The sequence below is a fragment of the Tachypleus tridentatus genome, chromosome 13 (genome assembly GCF_004210375.1).
Source record: "Tachypleus tridentatus isolate NWPU-2018 chromosome 13, ASM421037v1, whole genome shotgun sequence".
Lineage (NCBI taxonomy): Eukaryota > Metazoa > Arthropoda > Merostomata > Xiphosura > Limulidae > Tachypleus > Tachypleus tridentatus.
The window spans coordinates 13524286-13546012 of NC_134837.1; the positions used below are offsets into that span (position 1 = coordinate 13524286).

A 21727-nucleotide genomic window follows, 5' to 3' on the forward strand; every position below is an offset into this window, starting at 1 on the left:
AGGTCAATAAGTAAGGAGATAATATTGTGTTGTTTAACATGACAGTGAGGTCAATAAGTAAGGAGAAAACAGTGTTTTTTAACATGATAGTGAAGTCAACAAGTCAGTAGATACTAGTATGTTCCTTAACATGACAGTGAGGTTAATGAGTAAGGAGATAATAGTGTGTTCTTTAACATGACAGTGAGATCAACAAGTCAGTAGATACTAGTGTGTTTTTTAGCATTATAGTGAGATCAAAAGGAAATATTTAAGTTATTATCAATCTTTGTGTCATGTGACACTTGCAAGTTGCAGATGTTATATTATCTTTCCACCCATACTTTAAGTTATGAGTTTTAATGTAAATTAGAACTCCTACTACAGATATTGCTGAGATATAATTCAATTTTACAGCTTCCAATCATCTTGTTTTAATGAGATATAAAACAGAAAGTTCAACTCCCACACTATGCCCTCTTATCACATACTGTATTTCAAAAAGCACTGATAATTTACTCTGACATTTGCTATTTATAACCAATATAAAGAATATGTTTTAAGTTACTAATTTATATACAGGGTGTCCAAAACTAAATACATGAAAAAGAAAGTTGAGTAACATTTATATTATTTGAGATAACAAATTATGAATGTTTAAGTTAATTATTGTTACTACTTACATTATTTATCATTATTATTTATGAATATATAAACTACAGAGCCTATCATTTTTGAGAAGAGTGCTGAATAGTTTCCCCACTTTAACTGCTTTGGACTTTTATGTTTTGGAGTTTCTGAAAACAAAAATCTGTTATAACAATCCAATATTTCTTGAGGAATTGAAATTTTGAACCTGTCGCTGTGTCCTATCCTTCCCTGCAGTTGTGTTAGAAAAATGTGTTGTCAGAATTCGAATGCAGAATTAGATCGATTAGAGCTAACAACACAAGACATGCAGAAGTATACTGATTAAGGTTACAAGTTTTCAGGTAATATTTTTAATTTTTTGCTACATTCACTATGGAATTATAATCGTAAAAGGGTGTTGTATAGTTTCTGCATGTTGTTATTTTGTGGTCAAATTGAATATTGGAAACCTAATTAAAAACACCTTAGGTGTGAAAAAAAGTATAGCCAAAGAAAGGACTGAGTGCAACATTTAAAGGAATGAAACTGAAATTGGCAACCAAACCAGTAGCTACATTTATTGTATTGTGGTGAAGCTGTTATAAAAAGTGCACACATACAGTTCATGTGACTGGTGTAGGAATAAGCAAAGCTTTCAGACACATTTGAGCAATTTTTCATTTAATTATTTTGCACATCTTAATTTGTTTTTACAAAAGCAACCAGAATGTAAAACTTAAAAATTCAACAGCTTGAATACATTCCTCGTTGAGATATGTACACAAGCTGTAGATGTAATGTATAATTTAATACATTGTTTTACCATAACTTGAGTTCTTTACTTTGCTACCCAGGTCTGGTAGTTAAACATGATTCAAAGAACATTAAAATTATAAAATTAAATAAAAACATATGTTAACTGTTACAATCCTGAGATTATTTAGTACAAGTTATTGTTTGTTTGCAGTTCAGTTAAACAAAGAACTATTTGTGTTGTACCATGAAAGGTATTAAAACAGTTTTTTTTGCATTATAAGGTATCAGACCAACTGCTGAGCCACTGTCATATTTAAAATAAGTACATATAATTTTATGTTTCAACCTGAAATCATTCATGTGAGCAAAACAAGAGTAATTTTGATTACTTCACTTTTGGTTTGTGTGTTTATGGTGGTTACAATGTTAATCAAATGAACTGAGTCCACACAGCATTACAGCAGAGAAAATAACAGATCAAATATAAAGTTTTATAAAAAAATAAAAACTTCTGATATTAATTTAGGAAGTTCTAGAGACTATGTAAATGAAATTTGAAAATTATAAAGTGAAACAAACCATTTTTAATCTTCATATAGACATCATTTTGCACTTAAACAAAAACAGAGTAAGTCAGATTTGATAGTTATATCATTAAAATAATTCACCTTTATTGGCTTCGTGCTTTTGATTTTCTCTGCTAGTTCTGCAAACGAACCAGATGAAAATGGAGCTTGCCCAAATAAACATTCTAAAAAAATATGATCATAACCAAAAACACAGAAATATTAGTGGTCATGAACTTTATGGATAATATTTGTTGAGAAATATCTAGTGAATATTTAAAAAAAAAAACTAAAACATTATTTTGAACACTTTTCTCTAATTGATCAAGTTTCATATGTTGTTTTACGAAAATAAGAAAAAAAAATTCTTTCCAATATATTGAATTTCTTTCATTATGAACAAGAGACTCTGCTTAGAAAATTAATATTATAGCTTAACCTACTCTATAAAAAATATATAATTTACCAAAACACAAGAATTAAATATATAAATTACAAAGTCAACAAGAAACCTACCATATAAAATTATGCCAACTGACCAAAGGTCAACTCTGGCATCATAACGCCGATTCAATAAAATCTCTGGAGCCATGTAAAGAGGCGAGCCTCGAAGAGAAGTGCCTTCTGTTTCTGGTTGAAGGTACTGTGCAAAGCCAAAGTCTGCATTATTAAAAGAAAAAAAATTGTTTTACAGAAATTTTTCCTCTACAATGATGGTAATCTTCAGATAACAGTAATCACTGAACCTGTTATGTTTATGTGTTATCATTGTTTCTTGCCATTTTCCCAATTTGCAGAATAGAATCATGAATGTGGTCTTTGTAAGACTAAACAGCAAAATATTAAAACTCCTGAAGGTATATTCATGATATTAAAATAACCAACTGAAAACTTTTTACATATGTAATCAAATTTACAATGTTAAGAGTAAAAATTACACATGATTTTTAGTCCCAATTGCAAAAGATTTTTAGTGATTTATAATAAGGTTTCAATTTCAATAACCTCTGTTAACTCTATTTTCCAGTAGAATTTAATAATAAGATACATTTTAAGATAAAAATATCTGTGAAACCCAGTTTATTAAATACTTTAAAATCAAGACAAAATCTAAACATTATTTGAAAAGCTGAACAAAAAATGTTATAAATAACAAGGACTGACTCATGTGTACTCAAAGAGAAGCAAATAAATAGCTATACCAATATCTTAATCTTCACAAGAACACCTAAGGTAGCTTTCAAAGTATGATCTATTAACACTAAATGTGAGCTTGGTCATTTTGACCGACTTGGTAATCATTATACATAATTCTTAATGTACAAGATGCACCTTAAAAAATGTGGCAAGCTTTCAGTAAACATTACAAATCTATTGTTCAAAAAAAATAAAAGTTTTAATCAAGTACTGTTACAGTTCAACCATGTCTGAGTAAATGGTGATTTTCATGCTAAGAATAAATTTTTTTTTTCATTTCATATTTCATTTGTATAATCTACAGAATTTTTTTATTTTGAACAAAAGTTAAAAAATATATGAAATAAAATCAAAAATAATTTTTTTTCTAGAATGACTGCAGATTGTAAGACAATTAAAATTACCTAAGAATTTCAGATCTATTTACTTTTTTCACATCTGCTTTAATGTACTTTTATTGCTCTTTGAAACACATATTACTATTGTAACAAGCAATATACCACTCAGCAACAGTACAACAATTTAGGATTAGCAAGTTTGTGTTAAATCATGCAGTGTCATGTGGCTCTTGAACAATAACCAATAGAACTTCTTCCATTTCTTTTTTTCAGTTTTCTTGTATAATCTGAAATTTAACTTTTAGTTACTTTTCTTCAAAAATATACACAAAAATCATGATATTTAACACTTACCTAAACCCTAATCCAGCTTTACTTGAGTGCCTGCATTTTTTAACTTTTATATATATAACTGTTCTCATTGTTTATTTTATGCATTATATGTCACAAACATCACATATCTTTGGCACTACAACAATGCCCCAAGATTACTATAATTTACCTGGCTTTCTAAGTAAAATATGTTAAATAATTTTCTTTATTCTTTGAAGCACTAACTACAGTCTACACACACATAAAGATCTACTTGTGAAATACCAGGTCTCACCATAAAGGCATCATTAGAATCATATAATTCACAAAACAGCATTTTTATTGGTTATAAACAGGTATGACTGATAAATAGGCACAATCATATAAGTGATTTCTAAAACATGAAGAATTGGGAGAATTTGTGTCATATTTATTGACAGACACCACAGGAAATAGGAAAAGATTATTTTATATTCTGATGTCAATACCTTCAGTTTGTATATCTGAAACCAATATGAGAGAAGAGAGAAAGAAAGAAAATCTATTTCTGAGTACAGTGGGTCATATGGTACAGAAAATAGAAGACAGACAGTTCACTAAAACACAGAAAATATGCAAATCTTAAAAATAAATTAAAACTACACTTCAAGTTGATGGGCATAAATTGCTAATCAAGTAGTTTAATTAGATTTTGAATGTAACTATATAAAAAAGTTGTTTTGGCACACTGACTCTCGCCTATATACAGTGTTGAATTTTTACCATTAAAAATCAAACTTAATAACAAGCCACCAAATTATTATACTGATCTCTTAATTTCAGTCCTGAAGTAACACTTGAATAAAATCCTTCTTGAATATACCTGCAAATGTTTCAGTTGACATAAATTATTCTATATTAGGTGAACAGAAGTTGAATATATCTTCATTTACAGCTGATGTCCATTTGTGCATGTGCGTTTTAGTTTCTCTCGAATAAAGTTTATAAAATAATTATTTCACTGGAATGTTAAATACATAAGACACTGTAGAACTGCCTTTACCAAAAAGGATACCAGCACCAGTCTATAAAGTCTACAAAATGATTACAGACAAACTAAAGCAGAGGCAGCTTTGAAATTTTTTTTCTTAATGTAGTTCTTATTCTATTGAAAGGGTATGACAGTTTCACACTTACAGATTAAATTCTAACAGAGAAATAAGCTAAAAAATTTTCATTAAAAATTCAGCAAGACATAAACAAAAGATCATGCCTTACCTGCAAGTTTTAACTTGGGATTACAAACAGAAGACAGAAGAATATTCTGTGGTTTTAAATCCATATGTGCTATGTTATGAGATCGTAAAACTTGTAATGCTTTAGCTGAAAACAAATACAAGTAAAATTTAGTTATTCTATATCAGTATAATGAAGAAGTTCTTCATAAGATATTGATGTAGTTTATTTTTGTCTAGTGCAAAAAATCACACTAAAACATTATCATAATCGATTAATGTACTTCTTATGTAAACTTAATCACTGAAAGAACATAACAGATAAACTATTTAAGCAAGAACACCTCTCAAACATTAAAATAACAAGTAAAAATTTTTAACAAGGAAATTCCATACACTGAAACATTAATATTATAAATTAACTATCCTTATGGCTTGAAGGGAATCCACCCTCCTTGTAACCACGAAGGTATTCATGAAAGTAACTATAATATGATTATTTTTTTAATAATGTAAACATATGTTTACAAAATTTTGCAGGTTATTAGTATACATTACCAGGCTTTCAGAAAAAAAAAGTTTTAAGTAGTAATATATTTTAATTTAAAAAAATGTTCATAATTTTTTTCAGAATGTTGACCAGGCAACATGCAGAGTAATCTTAAGATTAAAAATCCTTTTATGTATGAGAAAATTTTCAAATTTCACAAGTGATATCTTTATAACCTCCAGGTAATTGTTAAATATTTTTAAGAAAAAACTTTCTATTTGATTGGCTTTTTTCACAATCAAATCAGAATCTCTGTACATGTTCAACAGATTTGACTAATCTCATAACCACCATAAAAATTAGGAAGTAAATATAAATTATACTTTTTTTTTCTTTTCTAGAATGATCACAAACATATAACCTAAATTAGCTTAAATGTCATAGCATTATACATTTACGTACATATATATTACTATTTTTATTATATTTACCCTTTAGCCACTGCTGGCTAAGATAGAAGTTACAATGTGTGCTTATGTTATTGAATCCAAGAATATCAAATTGACCTTTAGTCTTTACAAAGTGACTAGTCTTGGTTATGTTTTAATGGGCCAGTATTTTGTAAAATAGAATCATATTTCAGTTATAATGCATATGTATATAGATTATTATTATTTACAAATAACATTTTAAACATATTTTTCTTAAAATTTAGGACAGTAAATAAAGAAATAAAGCAAACAATTATCTTTTCTAGTAACAATCTTTGTACTTAGTTGCTGCTTGTTAGTTTGCTAAGCCTTAAGAAATTCCACAGGTGTAGTATGTGAAATAAAATAATTTTTTAAAAGCTTTATGTATACATCTGAATAACTCAAAAATAATAAATTACTTTACTGATACCATAAAATTCCATCAGAATGTATCTAGTTTAATAACAAAGTAGTGTAGAAAAAAAAATCAAACATACTTAAGACTTAACAGCATGAAGTTTGTCTCAAAAGAAAGAAACTATGCCTGCAGTATTTGAAAATGGCTGGAAAATCCACTTGTGGGACATACTGAGCTTCTGATTGGTTACTTACATGTCATATGTAGAATTAAGAGTATATAAGGGACCATTTCCAAAAACTGTAGTAGGTGATTCGGGGGTATTGTGCTTAATTCAGTACATTAGTGATATCTCATCATACAGAAAAGATAGGAGACATTTATTTTATATTCTAGCATTTAAATATTGGTAATTCATGTTCCTAATTCATACAAAACTAAAAGTTTTGTATTTTGTTACCACAAACATCCAATATGAGCCAGTGCTGCACTCAACATATCATGTGACTCAGAGAAATCAATGTTTAGGCATTTTTAAAATATTTAATTTTGAATTAAAATTACATAATGTATAATATGAAATATTAATCATAATCTACAGTTTGATACCAAACTTTATGACATAAATTTATGAAACAGTAGTTGAATAAATTTTTGAATGTGAGTAAACAAACACAATGACATGGCCTTTCACCCATGACCCATCATAATAAGCTTAACATACATATGAAGAAAGCATCTAGTCAGATTTTCTGTGTGTATTTTACTGTAATATTTTGGTATTTAGGCACAGCATGTCTTTTCGTTTTTCTACCTTTTTATTTCAAAGAATAACTGTTCAAACATGTTTTATTTATTCCAAGTCCATGCCATTTTCTCAAGACATGTTATCAAGAAAATAGTCTATCAAGCTTTATTTCTTTGTTCTATTGAGGTCACACCTGTTTTGCCTGGGTGAGGGAAAGGCATGACCATAATGATGTACATTTTACATAAATGTTAACAGCAGTGCCTTCCAACAGTGCAGCAGTGATGGGAGGGCATGGCCATAATGATAAACATTTTACATAAATGTTAACAGCAGTGCCTTCCAACAGTGTAGCAGTGATGGGAGGGCATGGCCATAATGACGTACATTTTACATAAATGTTAACAGCAGTGCCTTCCAACAGTGTAGCAGTGATGGGAGGGCATGGCCATAATGATATACATTTTACATAACTGTTAACAGCAGTGCCTTCCAACAGTGTAGCAGTGGGAGGTGTGTGGCCATAATGACGTACATTTTACATAAATGTTGACAAAAGTGCCTTCCAACAGTGTAGCAGATAATATCTCAAGGTTATGACATCCCCTATGTTTGAGTAACAACAAGTTTGTATCATTTACTATGGTTGAATCCAATACTTCCCACTGAGTAAACATCAGATTTAAACATTTATGTACAAGGTCATGAGTGAACTGGTTATCAGGCAAACATGTAAAGAAAATAAGTCTAATAAACTGATGAAGCAAGTGAAAGGCAAGCATCTGGCATGCATACAAACCAAATTTTATGCCTTCAATCAATAAAGATTGTTTCCATTGTAGGTTATACATTGTACTAAATCTATTTCTCTGACAAAACATTTAATATTAGCTAAATTCAGTAATTCTTAGTTACATATCCTGCTGATCCTCCTGTTATATAGAAGATCTTCCTAAGAGTCTATAAAAAAAAAAGTCTCACCTTAAAATATCATAATATTAGCCCTTCAGACTCAATATTGCAGGGTTTTCTCTCAACAACAAGAGCATTGCAGCATATTTACTAAACAAATACTTCATCATAATCCTCAGTGTTAATTTAACATTTTAATTCTTAAAGAAAAAAAATGAGATAAAAGTTACTGGACATTTTCATTAGTGTTGTTTCTTTAAGGCTTCATATTCCAGTAAATAAAAGAAAATTCTTTATTTTAATTCAAATTTACAAAGACAGGATAAGAAGGTTTTTATATACCTATCTGTTGTAGAAACTTTCTAATGGTAATTTCAGGAAGTCTTCTTCGCCATCTAATAAAATGTGAGAGATCTCCACCACTGCAATATTCCATGATGAGGTATATAAAGTGGCTATCCCACTAAAATAAGACAAATGAAAACGTTTAGAATAACTATTTCTAAATTATTAAACTTTCAGAATCCTTTCCTTACCAGGTTTCTCATAAGATAAAGGTTGAAATCTATCAAAAAAGTTTACTGAATCACAAATATTTACTTTATTATCTCAAGACCTTAGTTATAAAACTTTATAAATTATCTCCTTCAATTTTACACTAAACCTTTTCCCATCTCTCTCTTGACATCTTTCCAAAGCAGACGACCTCCTTCTCCAGCAAGCATTCACTACATATAAATTTATAGCTTTTTGAGACTTTCAAATGTCAGTTTTTCTAACTATTTCTTTGTTTTTAACCAACAACTTTGTATTATTTCAACTTGTGTTCAAGTAAATACAAAATGGTTCTGTACGTTTTAACATTTAGCTTGTTCCCTATTCTATGATGAATCTCTACAATTTCAATTCTGGTATATCAATCATTATTATTGAGAAGAAATGAAAAATACAACTCACATGAAAAAAACAAAACAACTGAAATGTATAATAACATTAACTTACTTGGAAATCTTTAAGTTCAACAATAAATTCATGTTTAACTTTTTTAAGAATTTCTATTTCAGTCAAAAGGTTTTCCACTGCTGACTTTGTGAGCGAGTTCTTCTCCACACACTTGACAGCAACCACTTCCCTGTCTGAACTCTGAACACATATAAAAACAAAACTTACTTATAGAAAGAGTTACTCTGAAAGCTATATACTTGATATAGAAATTTAAATAAAAGCAACATAACACATGAGGAACAACACTGGTCTAAGAAATAGCAGGTGAAATGTCTGAAGAACTGCCTTGAAAATTGTCATATGGCTTCAGAAAAAAAAGACCATGTACATGTAGTCCCCTATCCTTCAAGCTAGATGCTTCAAACATCCATTTCAAAAACAGTACTGTCAAAGAACTGACTAGATCAGAAACTTTAATGAAATAAGCAAGCAGAATACAAAATTTATCAAGAACAATAATGTGAAAGAACTGAATACACGAGAAACTTTAATGAAATAAGCAATCAGAATGCATAATTGTCATATGTCTAACAGTAGAAACTTGTGTTTCTTATCTGTCATGTTATGTCTTAACAGTAGAAAACTTGTGTTTCTTATCAGCTATGTCATGTGTCTAACAGTAGAAAACTTTCTTATCAGCTATGTCATGTGTCTAACAGTAGAAAACTTTCTTATCAGCTATGTCATGTGTCTAACAGTAGAAAACTTTCTTATCAGCTGTCATGTGTCTAACAGTAGTAAACTTTCTTATCAGCTATGTCATGTGTCTAACAGTAGAAAACTTTCTTATCAGCTATGTCATGTGTCTAACAGTAGAAAACTTTCTTATCAGCTATGTCATGTGTCTAACAGTAGAAAACTTTCTTATCAGCTATGTCATGTGTCTAACAGTAGAAAACTTTCTTATCAGCTATGTCATGTGTCTAACAGTAGAAAACTTTCTTATCAGCTTTGTCATGTGTCTAACAGTAGAAAACTTTCTTATCAGCTATGTCATGTGTCCAACAGTAGAAAACTTTATCAGCTATGTCATGTGTCTAACAGTAGAAAACTTTCTTATCAGCTGTCATGTGTCTAACAGTAGTAAACTTTCTTATCAGCTTTGTCATGTGTCTAACAGTAGAAAACTTTCTTATCAGCTATGTCATGTGTCTAACAGTAGAAAACTTTCTTATCAGCTATGTCATGTGTCTAACAGTAGTAAACTTTCTTATGAGCTTTGTCATGTGTCTAACAGTAGAAAACTTTCTTATCAGCTATGTCATGTGTCTAACAGTAGAAAACTTTCTTATCAGCTTTGTCATGTGTCTAACAGTAGAAAACTTTCTTATCAGCTATGTCATGTGTCTAACAGTAGAAAACTTTCTTATCAGCTATGTCATGTGTCTAACAGTAGTAAACTTTCTAATCAGCTTCATCATGTGTCTAACAGTAGAAAACTTTCTTATCAGCTATGTCATGTGTCTAACAGTAGAAAACTTTCTCATCAGCTATGTCATGTGTCTAACAGTAGTAAACTTTCTTATCAGCTTTGTCATATGTCTAACAGTAGAAAACTTTCTTATCAGCTATGTCATGTGTCTAACAGTAGAAAACTTTCTTATCAGCTATGTCATGTGTCTAACAGTAGAAAACTTTCTTATCAGCTATGTCATGTGTCTAACAGTAGTAAACTTTCTAATCAGCTATGTCATGTGTCTAACAGTAGAAAACTTTCGTATCAGCTATGTCATGTGTATAACAGTAGAAAACTTTCTTATCAGCTGTCATGTGTCTAACAGTAGAAAACTTTCTTATCAGCTGTCATGTGTCTAACAGTAGAAAACTTTCTTATCAGCTGTCATGTGTCTAACAGTAGAAAACTTTCTTATCAGCTGTCATGTGTCTAACAGTAGAAAACTTTCTTATCAGCTATGTCATGTGTAACAGTAGAAAACTTTCTTATCAGCTATGTCATGTGTAACAGTAGAAAACTTTCTTATCAGCTATGTCATGTGTCTAACAGTAGAAAACTTTCTTATCAGCTGTCATGTGTCTAACAGTAGAAAACTTTCTTATCAGCTTTGTCATGTGTCTAACAGTAGTAAACTTTCTAATCAGCTTTGTCATGTGTCTAACAGTAGAAAACTTTCTTATCAGCTATGTCATGTGTCTAACAGTAGTAAACTTTCTTATCAGCTTTGTCATGTGTCTAACAGTAGAAAACTTTCTTATCAGCTATGTCATGTGTCTAACAGTAGAAAACTTTCTTATCAGCTATGTCATGTGTCTAACAGTAGTAAACTTTCTTATGAGCTTTGTCATGTGTCTAACAGTAGAAAACTTTCTTATCAGCTATGTCATGTGTCTAACAGTAGAAAACTTTCTTATCAGCTTTGTCATGTGTCTAACAGTAGAAAACTTTCTTATCAGCTATGTCATGTGTCTAACAGTAGAAAACTTTCTTATCAGCTATGTCATGTGTCTAACAGTAGTAAACTTTCTAATCAGCTTCATTCATGTGTCTAACAGTGAAAACTTTCTTATCAGCTATGTCATGTGTCTAACAGTAGAAAACTTTCTCATCAGCTATGTCATGTGTCTAACAGTAGTAAACTTTCTTATCAGCTTTGTCATATGTCTAACAGTAGAAAACTTTCTTATCAGCTATGTCATGTGTCTAACAGTAGAAAACTTTCTTATCAGCTATGTCATGTGTCTAACAGTAGAAAACTTTCTTATCAGCTATGTCATGTGTCTAACAGTAGTAAACTTTCTAATCAGCTATGTCATGTGTCTAACAGTAGAAAACTTTCGTATCAGCTATGTCATGTGTATAACAGTAGAAAACTTTCTTATCAGCTGTCATGTGTCTAACAGTAGAAAACTTTCTTATCAGCTGTCATGTGTCTAACAGTAGAAAACTTTCTTATCAGCTGTCATGTGTCTAACAGTAGAAAACTTTCTTATCAGCTGTCATGTGTCTAACAGTAGAAAACTTTCTTATCAGCTATGTCATGTGTAACAGTAGAAAACTTTCTTATCAGCTATGTCATGTGTAACAGTAGAAAACTTTCTTATCAGCTATGTCATGTGTCTAACAGTGAAAACTTTCTTATCAGCTGTCATGTGTCTAACAGTAGAAAACTTTCTTATCAGCTTTGTCATGTGTCTAACAGTAGTAAACTTTCTAATCAGCTTTGTCATGTGTCTAACAGTAGAAAACTTTCTTATCAGCTATGTCATGTGTCTAACAGTAGAAAACTTTCTTATCAGCTTTGTCATGTGTCTAACAGTAGTAAACTTTCTAATCAGCTTTGTCATGTGTCTAACAGTAGAAAACTTTCTTATCAGCTATGTCATGTGTCTAACAGTAGTAAACTTTCTTATGAGCTTTGTCATGTGTCTAACAGTAGAAAACTTTCTTATCAGCTGTCATGTGTCTAACAGTAGTAAACTTTCTTATCAGCTTTGTCATGTGTCTAACAGTAGTAAAATTTCTTATCAGCTTTGTCATGTGTCTAACAGTAGAAAACTTTCTTATCAGCTATGTCATGTGTCTAACAGTAGAAAACTTTCTTATCAGCTATGTCATGTGTCTAACAGTAGTAAACTTTCTTATGAGCTTTGTCATGTGTCTAACAGTAGAAAACTTTCTTATCAGCTTTGTCATGTGTCTAACAGTAGAAAACTTTCTTATCAGCTATGTCATGTGTCTAACAGTAGTAAACTTTCTTATCAGCTTTGTCATGTGTCTAACAGTAGAAAACTTTCTTATCAGCTATGTCATGTGTCTAACAGTAGTAAACTTTCTTATGAGCTTTGTCATGTGTCTAACAGTAGAAAACTTTCTTATCAGCTTTGTCATGTGTCTAACAGTAGAAAACTTTCTTATCAGCTATGTCATGTGTCTAACAGTAGAAAACTTTCTTATCAGCTATGTCATGTGTCTAACAGTAGTAAACCTTCTAATCAGCTTTGTCATGTGTCTAACAGTAGAAAACTTTCTTATCAGCTGTCATGTGTCTAACAGTAGTAAACTTTCTTATCAGCTACGTCATGTGTCTAACAGTAGTAAACTTTCTTATCAGCTTTGTCATGTGTCTAACAGTAGAAAACTTTCTTATCAGCTTTGTCATGTGTCTAACAGTAGAAAACTTTCTTATCAGCTATGTCATGTGTCTAACAGTAAAAACTTTCTTATCAGCTACGTCATGTGTCTAACAGTAGAAAACTTTCTTATCAGCTATGTCATGTGTCTAACAGTAGAAAACTTTCTTATCAGCTATGTCATGTGTCTAACAGTAGTAAACTTTCTTATCAGCTACGTCATGTGTCTAACAGTAGTAAACTTTCTTATCAGCTTTGTCATGTGTCTAACAGTAGAAAACTTTCTTATCAGCTTTGTCATGTGTCTAACAGTAGAAAACTTTCTTATCAGCTATGTCATGTGTCTAACAGTAAAAACTTTCTTATCAGCTACGTCATGTGTCTAACAGTAGAAAACTTTCTTATCAGCTACGTCATGTGTCTAACAGTAGAAAACTTTCTTATCAGCTATGTCATGTGTCTAACAGTAGAAAACTTTCTTATCAGCTATGTCATGTGTCTAACAGTAGAAAACTTTCTTATCAGCTGTCATGTGTCTAACAGTAGTAAACTTTCTTATCAGCTGTCATGTGTCTAACAGTAGAAAACTTTCTTATCAGCTATGTCATGTGTCTAACAGTAGAAAACTTTCTTATCAGCTGTCATGTGTCTAACAGTAGTAAACTTTCTTATCAGCTACGTCATGTGTCTAACAGTAGTAAACTTTCTTATCAGCTTTGTCATGTGTCTAACAGTAGAAAACTTTCTTATCAGCTTTGTCATGTGTCTAACAGTAGAAAACTTTCTTATCAGCTATGTCATGTGTCTAACAGTAAAAACTTTCTTATCAGCTACGTCATGTGTCTAACAGTAGAAAACTTTCTTATCAGCTACGTCATGTGTCTAACAGTAGAAAACTTTCTTATCAGCTATGTCATGTGTCTAACAGTAGAAAACTTTCTTATCAGCTGTCATGTGTCTAACAGTAGTAAACTTTCTTATCAGCTTTGTCATGTGTCTAACAGTAGAAAACTTTCGTATCAGCTATGTCATGTGCCTAACAGTAGAAAACTTTCTTATCAGCTTTGTCATGTGTCTAACAGTAGAAAACTTTCTTATCAGCTATGTCATGTGTCTAACAGTAGTAAACTTTCTTATGAGCTTTGTCATGTGTCTAACAGTAGAAAACTTTCTTATCAGATTTGTCATGTGTCTAACAGTAGAAAACTTTCTTATCAGCTATGTCATGTGTCTAACAGTAGTAAACTTTCTTATGAGCTTTGTCATGTGTCTAACAGTAGAAAACTTTCTTATCAGCTATGTCATGTGTCTAACAGTATAAAACTTTCTTATCAGCTTTGTCATGTGTCTAACAGTAGAAAACTTTCTTATCAGCTATGTCATGTGTCTAACAGTAGAAAACTTTCTTATCAGCTTTGTCATGTGTCTAACAGTAGAAAACTTTCTTATCAGCTATGTCATGTGTCTAACAGTAGAAAACTTTCTTATCAGCTTTGTCATGTGTCTAACAGTAGAAAACTTTCTTATCAGCTATGTCATGTGTCTAACAGTAGTAAACTTTCTAATCAGCTTTGTCATGTGTCTAACAGTAGAAAACTTTCTTATCAGCTATGTCATGTGTCTAACAGTAGTAAACTTTCTTATCAGCTATGTCATGTGTCTAACAGTAGAAAACTTTCTTATCAGCTATGTCATGTGTCTAACAGTAGTAAACTTTCTTATCAGCTATGTCATGTGTCTAACAGTAGAAAACTTTCTTATCAGCTATGTCATGTGTCTAACAGTAGAAAACTTTCTTATCAGCTATGTCATGTGTCTAACAGTAGTAAACCTTCTAATCAGCTTTGTCATGTGTCTAACAGTAGAAAACTTTCTTATCAGCTGTCATGTGTCTAACAGTAGTAAACTTTCTTATCAGCTACGTCATGTGTCTAACAGTAGTAAACTTTCTTATCAGCTTTGTCATGTGTCTAACAGTAGAAAACTTTCTTATCAGCTATGTCATGTGTCTAACAGTAAAAACTTTCTTATCAGCTACGTCATGTGTCTAACAGTAGAAAACTTTCTTATCAGCTATGTCATGTGTCTAACAGTAGAAAACTTTCTTATCAGCTATGTCATGTGTCTAACAGTAGTAAACTTTCTTATCAGCTACGTCATGTGTCTAACAGTAGTAAACTTTCTTATCAGCTTTGTCATGTGTCTAACAGTAGAAAACTTTCTTATCAGCTTTGTCATGTGTCTAACAGTAGAAAACTTTCTTATCAGCTATGTCATGTGTCTAACAGTAAAACTTTCTTATCAGCTACCGCCATGTGTCTAACAGTAGAAAACTTTCTTATCAGCTACGTCGTATGTGTCTAACAGTAGAAAACTTTCTTATCAGCTATGTCATGTGTCTAACAGTAGAAAACTTTCTTATCAGCTATGTCATGTGTCTAACAGTAGAAAACTTTCTTATCAGCTGTCATGTGTCTAACAGTAGTAAACTTTCTTATCAGCTGTCATGTGTCTAACAGTAGAAACCTTTCTTATCAGCTATGTCATGTGTCTAACAGTAGAAAACTTTCTTATCAGCTGTCATGTGTCTAACAGTAGTAAACTTTCTTATCAGCTACGTCGTATGTGTCTAACAGTAGTAAACTTTCTTATCAGCTTTGTCATGTGTCTAACAGTAGAAAACTTTCTTATCAGCTTTGTCATGTGTCTAACAGTAGAAAACTTTCTTATCAGCTACGTCATGTGTCTAACAGTAGAAAACTTTCTTATCAGCTATGTCATGTGTCTAACAGTAGAAAACTTCTTATCAGATGTCATGTGTCTAACAGTAGTAAACTTTCTTATCAGCTTTGTCATGTGTCTAACAGTAGAAAACTTTCGTATCAGCTATGTCATGTGCCTAACAGTAGAAAACTTTCTTATCAGCTTTGTCATGTGTCTAACAGTAGAAAACTTTCTTATCAGCTATGTCATGTGTCTAACAGTAGTAAACTTTCTTATGAGCTTTGTCATGTGTCTAACAGTAGTAAACTTTCTTATCAGCTTTGTCATGTGTCTAACAGTAGAAAACTTTCGTATCAGCTATGTCATGTGCCTAACAGTAGAAAACTTTCTTATCAGCTTTGTCATGTGTCTAACAGTAGAAAACTTTCTTATCAGCTATGTCATGTGTCTAACAGTAGTAAACTTTCTTATGAGCTTTGTCATGTGTCTAACAGTAGTAAACTTTCTTATCAGCTTTGTCATGTGTCTAACAGTAGAAAACTTTCTTATCAGCTATGTCATGTGTCTAACAGTAAAAACTTTCTTATCAGCTACGTCATGTGTCTAACAGTAGAAAACTTTCTTATCAGCTACGTCATGTGTCTAACAGTAGAAAACTTTCTTATCAGCTATGTCATGTGTCTAACAGTAGAAAACTTCTTATCAGATGTCATGTGTCTAACAGTAGTAAACTTTCTTATCAGCTTTGTCATGTGTCTAACAGTAGAAAACTTTCGTATCAGCTATGTCATGTGCCTAACAGTAGAAAACTTTCTTATCAGCTTTGTCATGTGTCTAACAGTAGAAAACTTTCTTATCAGCTATGTCATGTGTCTAACAGTAGTAAACTTTCTTATGAGCTTTGTCATGTGTCTAACAGTAGAAAACTTTCTTATCAGATTTGTCATGTGTCTAACAGTAGAAAACTTTCTTATCAGCTATGTCATGTGTCTAACAGTAGTAAACTTTCTTATGAGCTTTGTCATGTGTCTAACAGTAGAAAACTTTCTTATCAGCTATGTCATGTGTCTAACAGTAGAAAACTTTCTTATCAGCTTTGTCATGTGTCTAACAGTAGAAAACTTTCTTATCAGCTATGTCATGTGTCTAACAGTAGAAAACTTTCTTATCAGCTTTGTCATGTGTCTAACAGTAGAAAACTTTCTTATCAGCTATGTCATGTGTCTAACAGTAGAAAACTTTCTTATCAGCTTTGTCATGTGTCTAACAGTAGAAAACTTTCTTATCAGCTATGTCATGTGTCTAACAGTAGTAAACTTTCTAATCAGCTTTGTCATGTGTCTAACAGTAGAAAACTTTCTTATCAGCTATGTCATGTGTCTAACAGTAGTAAACTTTCTTATCAGCTATGTCATGTGTCTAACAGTAGAAAACTTTCTTATCAGCTATGTCATGTGTCTAACAGTAGTAAACTTTCTTATCAGCTATGTCATGTGTCTAACAGTAGAAAACTTTCTTATCAGCTATGTCATGTGTCTAACAGTAGAAAACTTTCTTATCAGCTATGTCATGTGTCTAACAGTAGAAAACTTTCTTATCAGCTATGTCATGTGTCTTAACAGTAGAAAACTGTTTCCTATAAGTTAGATCAGGTGTCTAACAGTAAAAAACTGTTTATCAGCTATGTCATGTGTCTAACAGTAGAAGTTTGTGTTTTTTACCAGCCAAGTCATGCATCTAACAGTATAAACTTACAATTTTTTACCAGCTATGTCTTGTGTCTAACAATATAAACTTGTGTTTCTTACCAGCTAGGTCATGTGTACAACAATATAAATTATAAACAATAAAACTCTTCAACAGAAAGTCAATCCAATAGACTAAGCTATGAAAATTTGGTTAAGAACATCAAATCCAATTAACACTGTGGACTTTACACAGAAATACAATGGGATCTTAACTAGTTTATGTTCCATTTGTTTGACAAGTTATGTGTGTTTGTCAGTTTCAATCTTTCATTTGTTTATAACAATAATGATAGTGTATTTTGATAACAGTAAGTAATTTTCTGCTCATTCCACACAATAAACAACTGCTGCTATAACACAGATTAAGGAAGCCATGGAGGGAGAAACCCTTTCAACAGTTAAAGTCACCCCAAAACTGGTGAGACTTCAGGCTCTCTCAAACTCCATCAACCTCTTTTAAAAATTAATTCCTTGACTGTCCTCTACTATAAACAGCACCCTGTATATTTCTGCAGAGGAGCCAAAAGAAACACACCCTGTAGTTTCTTCCTGTTCTGTTGTGGGCTTCAATTAATTTTGTGCAAAGTTTATTAACACAGATAGTACAATTAAGTATTTTTCTTTTTCTCAGCAGCTGTTTACCAATCCAAGTTTTTCCACACCAAGTTTATCATATGATATCCATTCATGATTTGACATCATGCATCAGATGAAATGGAAGTTGTCTGACACACTCATCATGTTGTATAAAGCAACTGTTCTATGTTTAACAACAAGTACACACATACTTTGTTTTTGAGTTGAATAAAAACTGTTCAGTTTGTGCATTACTTTGAGTCGATTTTTTTTTCAGGTCCTTACATTTGGAGACTTAATGCTACTTCATGTTATTAGATTGTTCTCAACACAATTCAGTTTGTTATGAATATATACACAGAAATTGCAATATCAGAAGATATCTGTAAAATATTCTAGTAAATTATATGGAATAAGACAGAAATATGATTACAGCTATATACTACATAACAACATTCTGTACATAAACAACATGCAACAGTTAAAAAAACAGCCTCTTGTTGCTGTTTAATGTTTGCTGGAAAACTCTTGTAAGTTGTGTAATATAAATGCACCTACAGAGAATTAATAAAAATGCTCCTAATATTATAATATTGTTAAGAGATGCAGAAACACAAAAACATTAGGTCATTTTCAGGCATTCAATGGATAATTGAATTAGTAATCTAATTTCCACTATAGGCACAAAATTAGTTATCATGAATAACTCATAACGAAATATAAAACCAAGCTTCTTCAAATCTGTCAATAACATTTATGAGTATACAACGTGGGAAATATTATTCACAAATACCCCAGCAACACTAAGAGCACTACCAATACGAAAAATATCGATAACCTTTCTGTAAGCTTTGTAAACTGTGGCATAAGAACCTCTTCCTAACTTCTCTGTAAATACAAAACCTTCCAAAGTTGGGCTTCGTGCCATGAAGAATCATGCACATTTATCGCCCTCTGTCAGGATGCATATGAAACGATATATAACTAATAAATACGATAATAAACTAGTTAAAATCAATATCGTTCACACTTTTTCCTGTTGTGATCTGCTAAAATACACAAACAAATGCCGCTTTCTTCTCTCTTTTTATATTTAATTTCACGCAAAGCTCCACAAAGACTATCTGTATTAATCGTCCATAATTTTGAAATCACGACTAAAGGGAAGACGTAATCTAGTCAACACTAACCTTTACCAATGAATAATGGGATTTATTGTAGAAAATAACGTCCCCAACGTCAAGAAAGCAAGAGCGCTCGTTAATGGGAATCAAACCCATTTTTTCTTGATTATATTTTTCACAGTTGTAATATATTTGTGTATAATGTAACGGATTTACTGTCATATATATTTATATTTAATATCGATGTTTCTTTAAGTTAAATGTACATTTCGAAATGTACGTAACTTATACTGTTAAATCTGTACTGTAAAATTATTGCCTATCCATTAAAATTGTAGAAGATTCTTGAGTGTAACAAACAATGTAAACATTGGTGTGTTGTCTACATTGTTGCGTAAGCTGAGGCTTCGAGAAAGTCTCCTCTCACCCATAAATATAACCAACGCGGCATGTCAAAAGACAGAATATACAGGGTGTTCGGAAAGTCACTGTGAACCTATATATTTATTAACAGATATGCTTCAATATAGAATACAGGAGGTAAATATGAATGACAATTATAAATAATGTTGAAAGTGACCCCCGTTGGCATCAATACAAGCTTGGATCCTTCTTATTTTGTTTCTAAACACCGCTAACAGTTGCTGGCTTGAAATAGACTAAATGAATGCTTTTATCGCTGCTTTCAAGTCATTCAGTGTGCGCAGACGATCTCAATACATTGCAGATTTTGCTGCTCCCCATAGATAATAGCGTGGTGGACAAAGATCTGGTAAGCGTGGGGGCCACAAGTCTTTGGAAATAATGCGGTCTCCAAAACATTTCTTTAATAACCGCATAGATCTGTGAGATGTGTTGGCAGTAGAACCATCCTGTTGAAACCATGAGTAATTGATTTCATCACTTGTTATCTGACTGATGAAGGTATGAAGAATCTCCGAACAATAGCGTTTGCTGTTTATTGTGTTCATAAAGAAAATAGGGCCAACAAATCGTTGTCTGGAAATCGCAACCCACACACCAACCTTGGAATCATGTAGGGGTGTGTTTCGTGCAAACTGTGAGGATTATCAGATGACCACAATCTTGAATTTTGTTAATTAACGTAACCCGAGAGATGGAACCATGCTTCGTCGGTGAAAAAGGTCACATCCAACACATCAGCTGTATTCTCTTCGATAAATCGGTTAAACCATCTGCAACAGCGTATTCGTTTTTCATTATCAGTTACTTCCAGTTCTTGTACCGACTTTATTTTGCATGGGAAGAGCTATAATTTCTTTCTGAAGGCCTTATGAGCAGTTCCAAGACCAATATCATGCTGCTAACCTAACTTTCGTAATGATTTTGATAGACTCTGCATCACACTGTCAGAAATATTCAACAGTTTCTCCTCCGATAGCTTTGCTAACCTTACACAGCGTTTGACATCATCCACTGATACTGTTTCTCGAAATTTATCAACAAGCTTACGAACTGCATTGCGATGTGGAACAGGCGTATCTGGGAATTTTTCAACAAATCGCTGTCGCACCACATCTGTGTGTCTACCACCTTCCCAGAATATGTGTTCGACGAGCCATACACGTTCTTCAGTTGTTAAAACCATACTGGGATCAAAATCTGAAATATAAGAAAATATGATTTCAAAACTGCACAGTGACTTTCCGAGCACCCTGTATTATTGGTTTGATATAGTTCGTGTATTATAAACCGCGGAAGCTATAATTACAATTAACGTTTGTTAACCGGAAAACTTTAGATATTTGACAAGGAAGTTTATAAACTTCGGAAATTGCAAATCATTTAGTGTATTTCCGAAGACATTATATAACTTCAGCGATGAAAGACTTAACATGTAATCAGCGAAGAACGAATGACACAGATCTAGCCAGCTTCTTGTTAAGTAAACTTGATCTACATCAACTTCAAATCATCAGTTGAAAATAATTCAATGTCCAGACAAGTCAATTGGATATTGAGATGAAACTGGTTTATTTCCTTCTTTAAAGCTTGAAGTACAGCAGTATATTTGTGGACTTACACTGCTAGAAAACGGGTTTCGATACCCGTGATGGGCAGAGCACAAGTAGCTTTTTATGTAGCTTTGTGCTTATTAACAAATAACAACCTTTAAACTCTTCTCCAAGCCAATACCACTTTCAAACTGTCGTACATTATTTAGGACTAAGTTTACAAATGGCATAATACTTATTTAATAACATTATTAAGACTGATGTACAACCAATCAATCACTTACTTCTATAAAGTAGCGCCATAAAATTTTTGTCTCAACTAACTCAACGCTCCACGGAAATTAATTTTATAATATTCCTTTATGTTAAACGTTTCTAGAATAAAAGTAAACCTATAATGTTTAATAACATTATTAAAACCTGCATCTCTCTTTAGTTAACAAACAAATTTCAACATGAAAAATATATTTTACAAGCGTTATAAAACTAAAGATACTTTAGAGCTAAACGCT

General features: G+C 31.8%; 1 protein-coding gene across 3 annotated transcripts in view; it reads right to left on the reverse strand.

The window, feature by feature from the left end:
• The window catches only part of LOC143237003 (serine/threonine-protein kinase ULK3-like), a 75697-nt gene extending 56597 nt beyond the window's left edge, over positions 1–19100 (reverse strand). Inside the window, exons 1-6 of one of the 3 annotated variants that reach the window (XM_076475795.1) lie at positions 18954–19099; positions 8976–9116; positions 8316–8436; positions 5036–5140; positions 2448–2591; positions 2034–2116 (exon numbers count right to left, since the gene is read on the reverse strand). In XM_076475795.1, the coding sequence (XP_076331910.1) occupies positions 2034–2116; positions 2448–2591; positions 5036–5140; positions 8316–8436; positions 8976–9116; positions 18954–19043 (684 nt within the window). In that variant the 5' untranslated portion in view covers positions 19044–19099. Of the gene's footprint in view, positions 1–2033; positions 2117–2447; positions 2592–5035; positions 5141–8315; positions 8437–8975; positions 9117–18953 lie in introns of all 3 variants that reach the window. The other 2 variants (XM_076475797.1, XM_076475796.1) reach the window with 2 other exon arrangements.
• Between the last annotated feature and the right edge of the window lie 2627 nt (positions 19101–21727).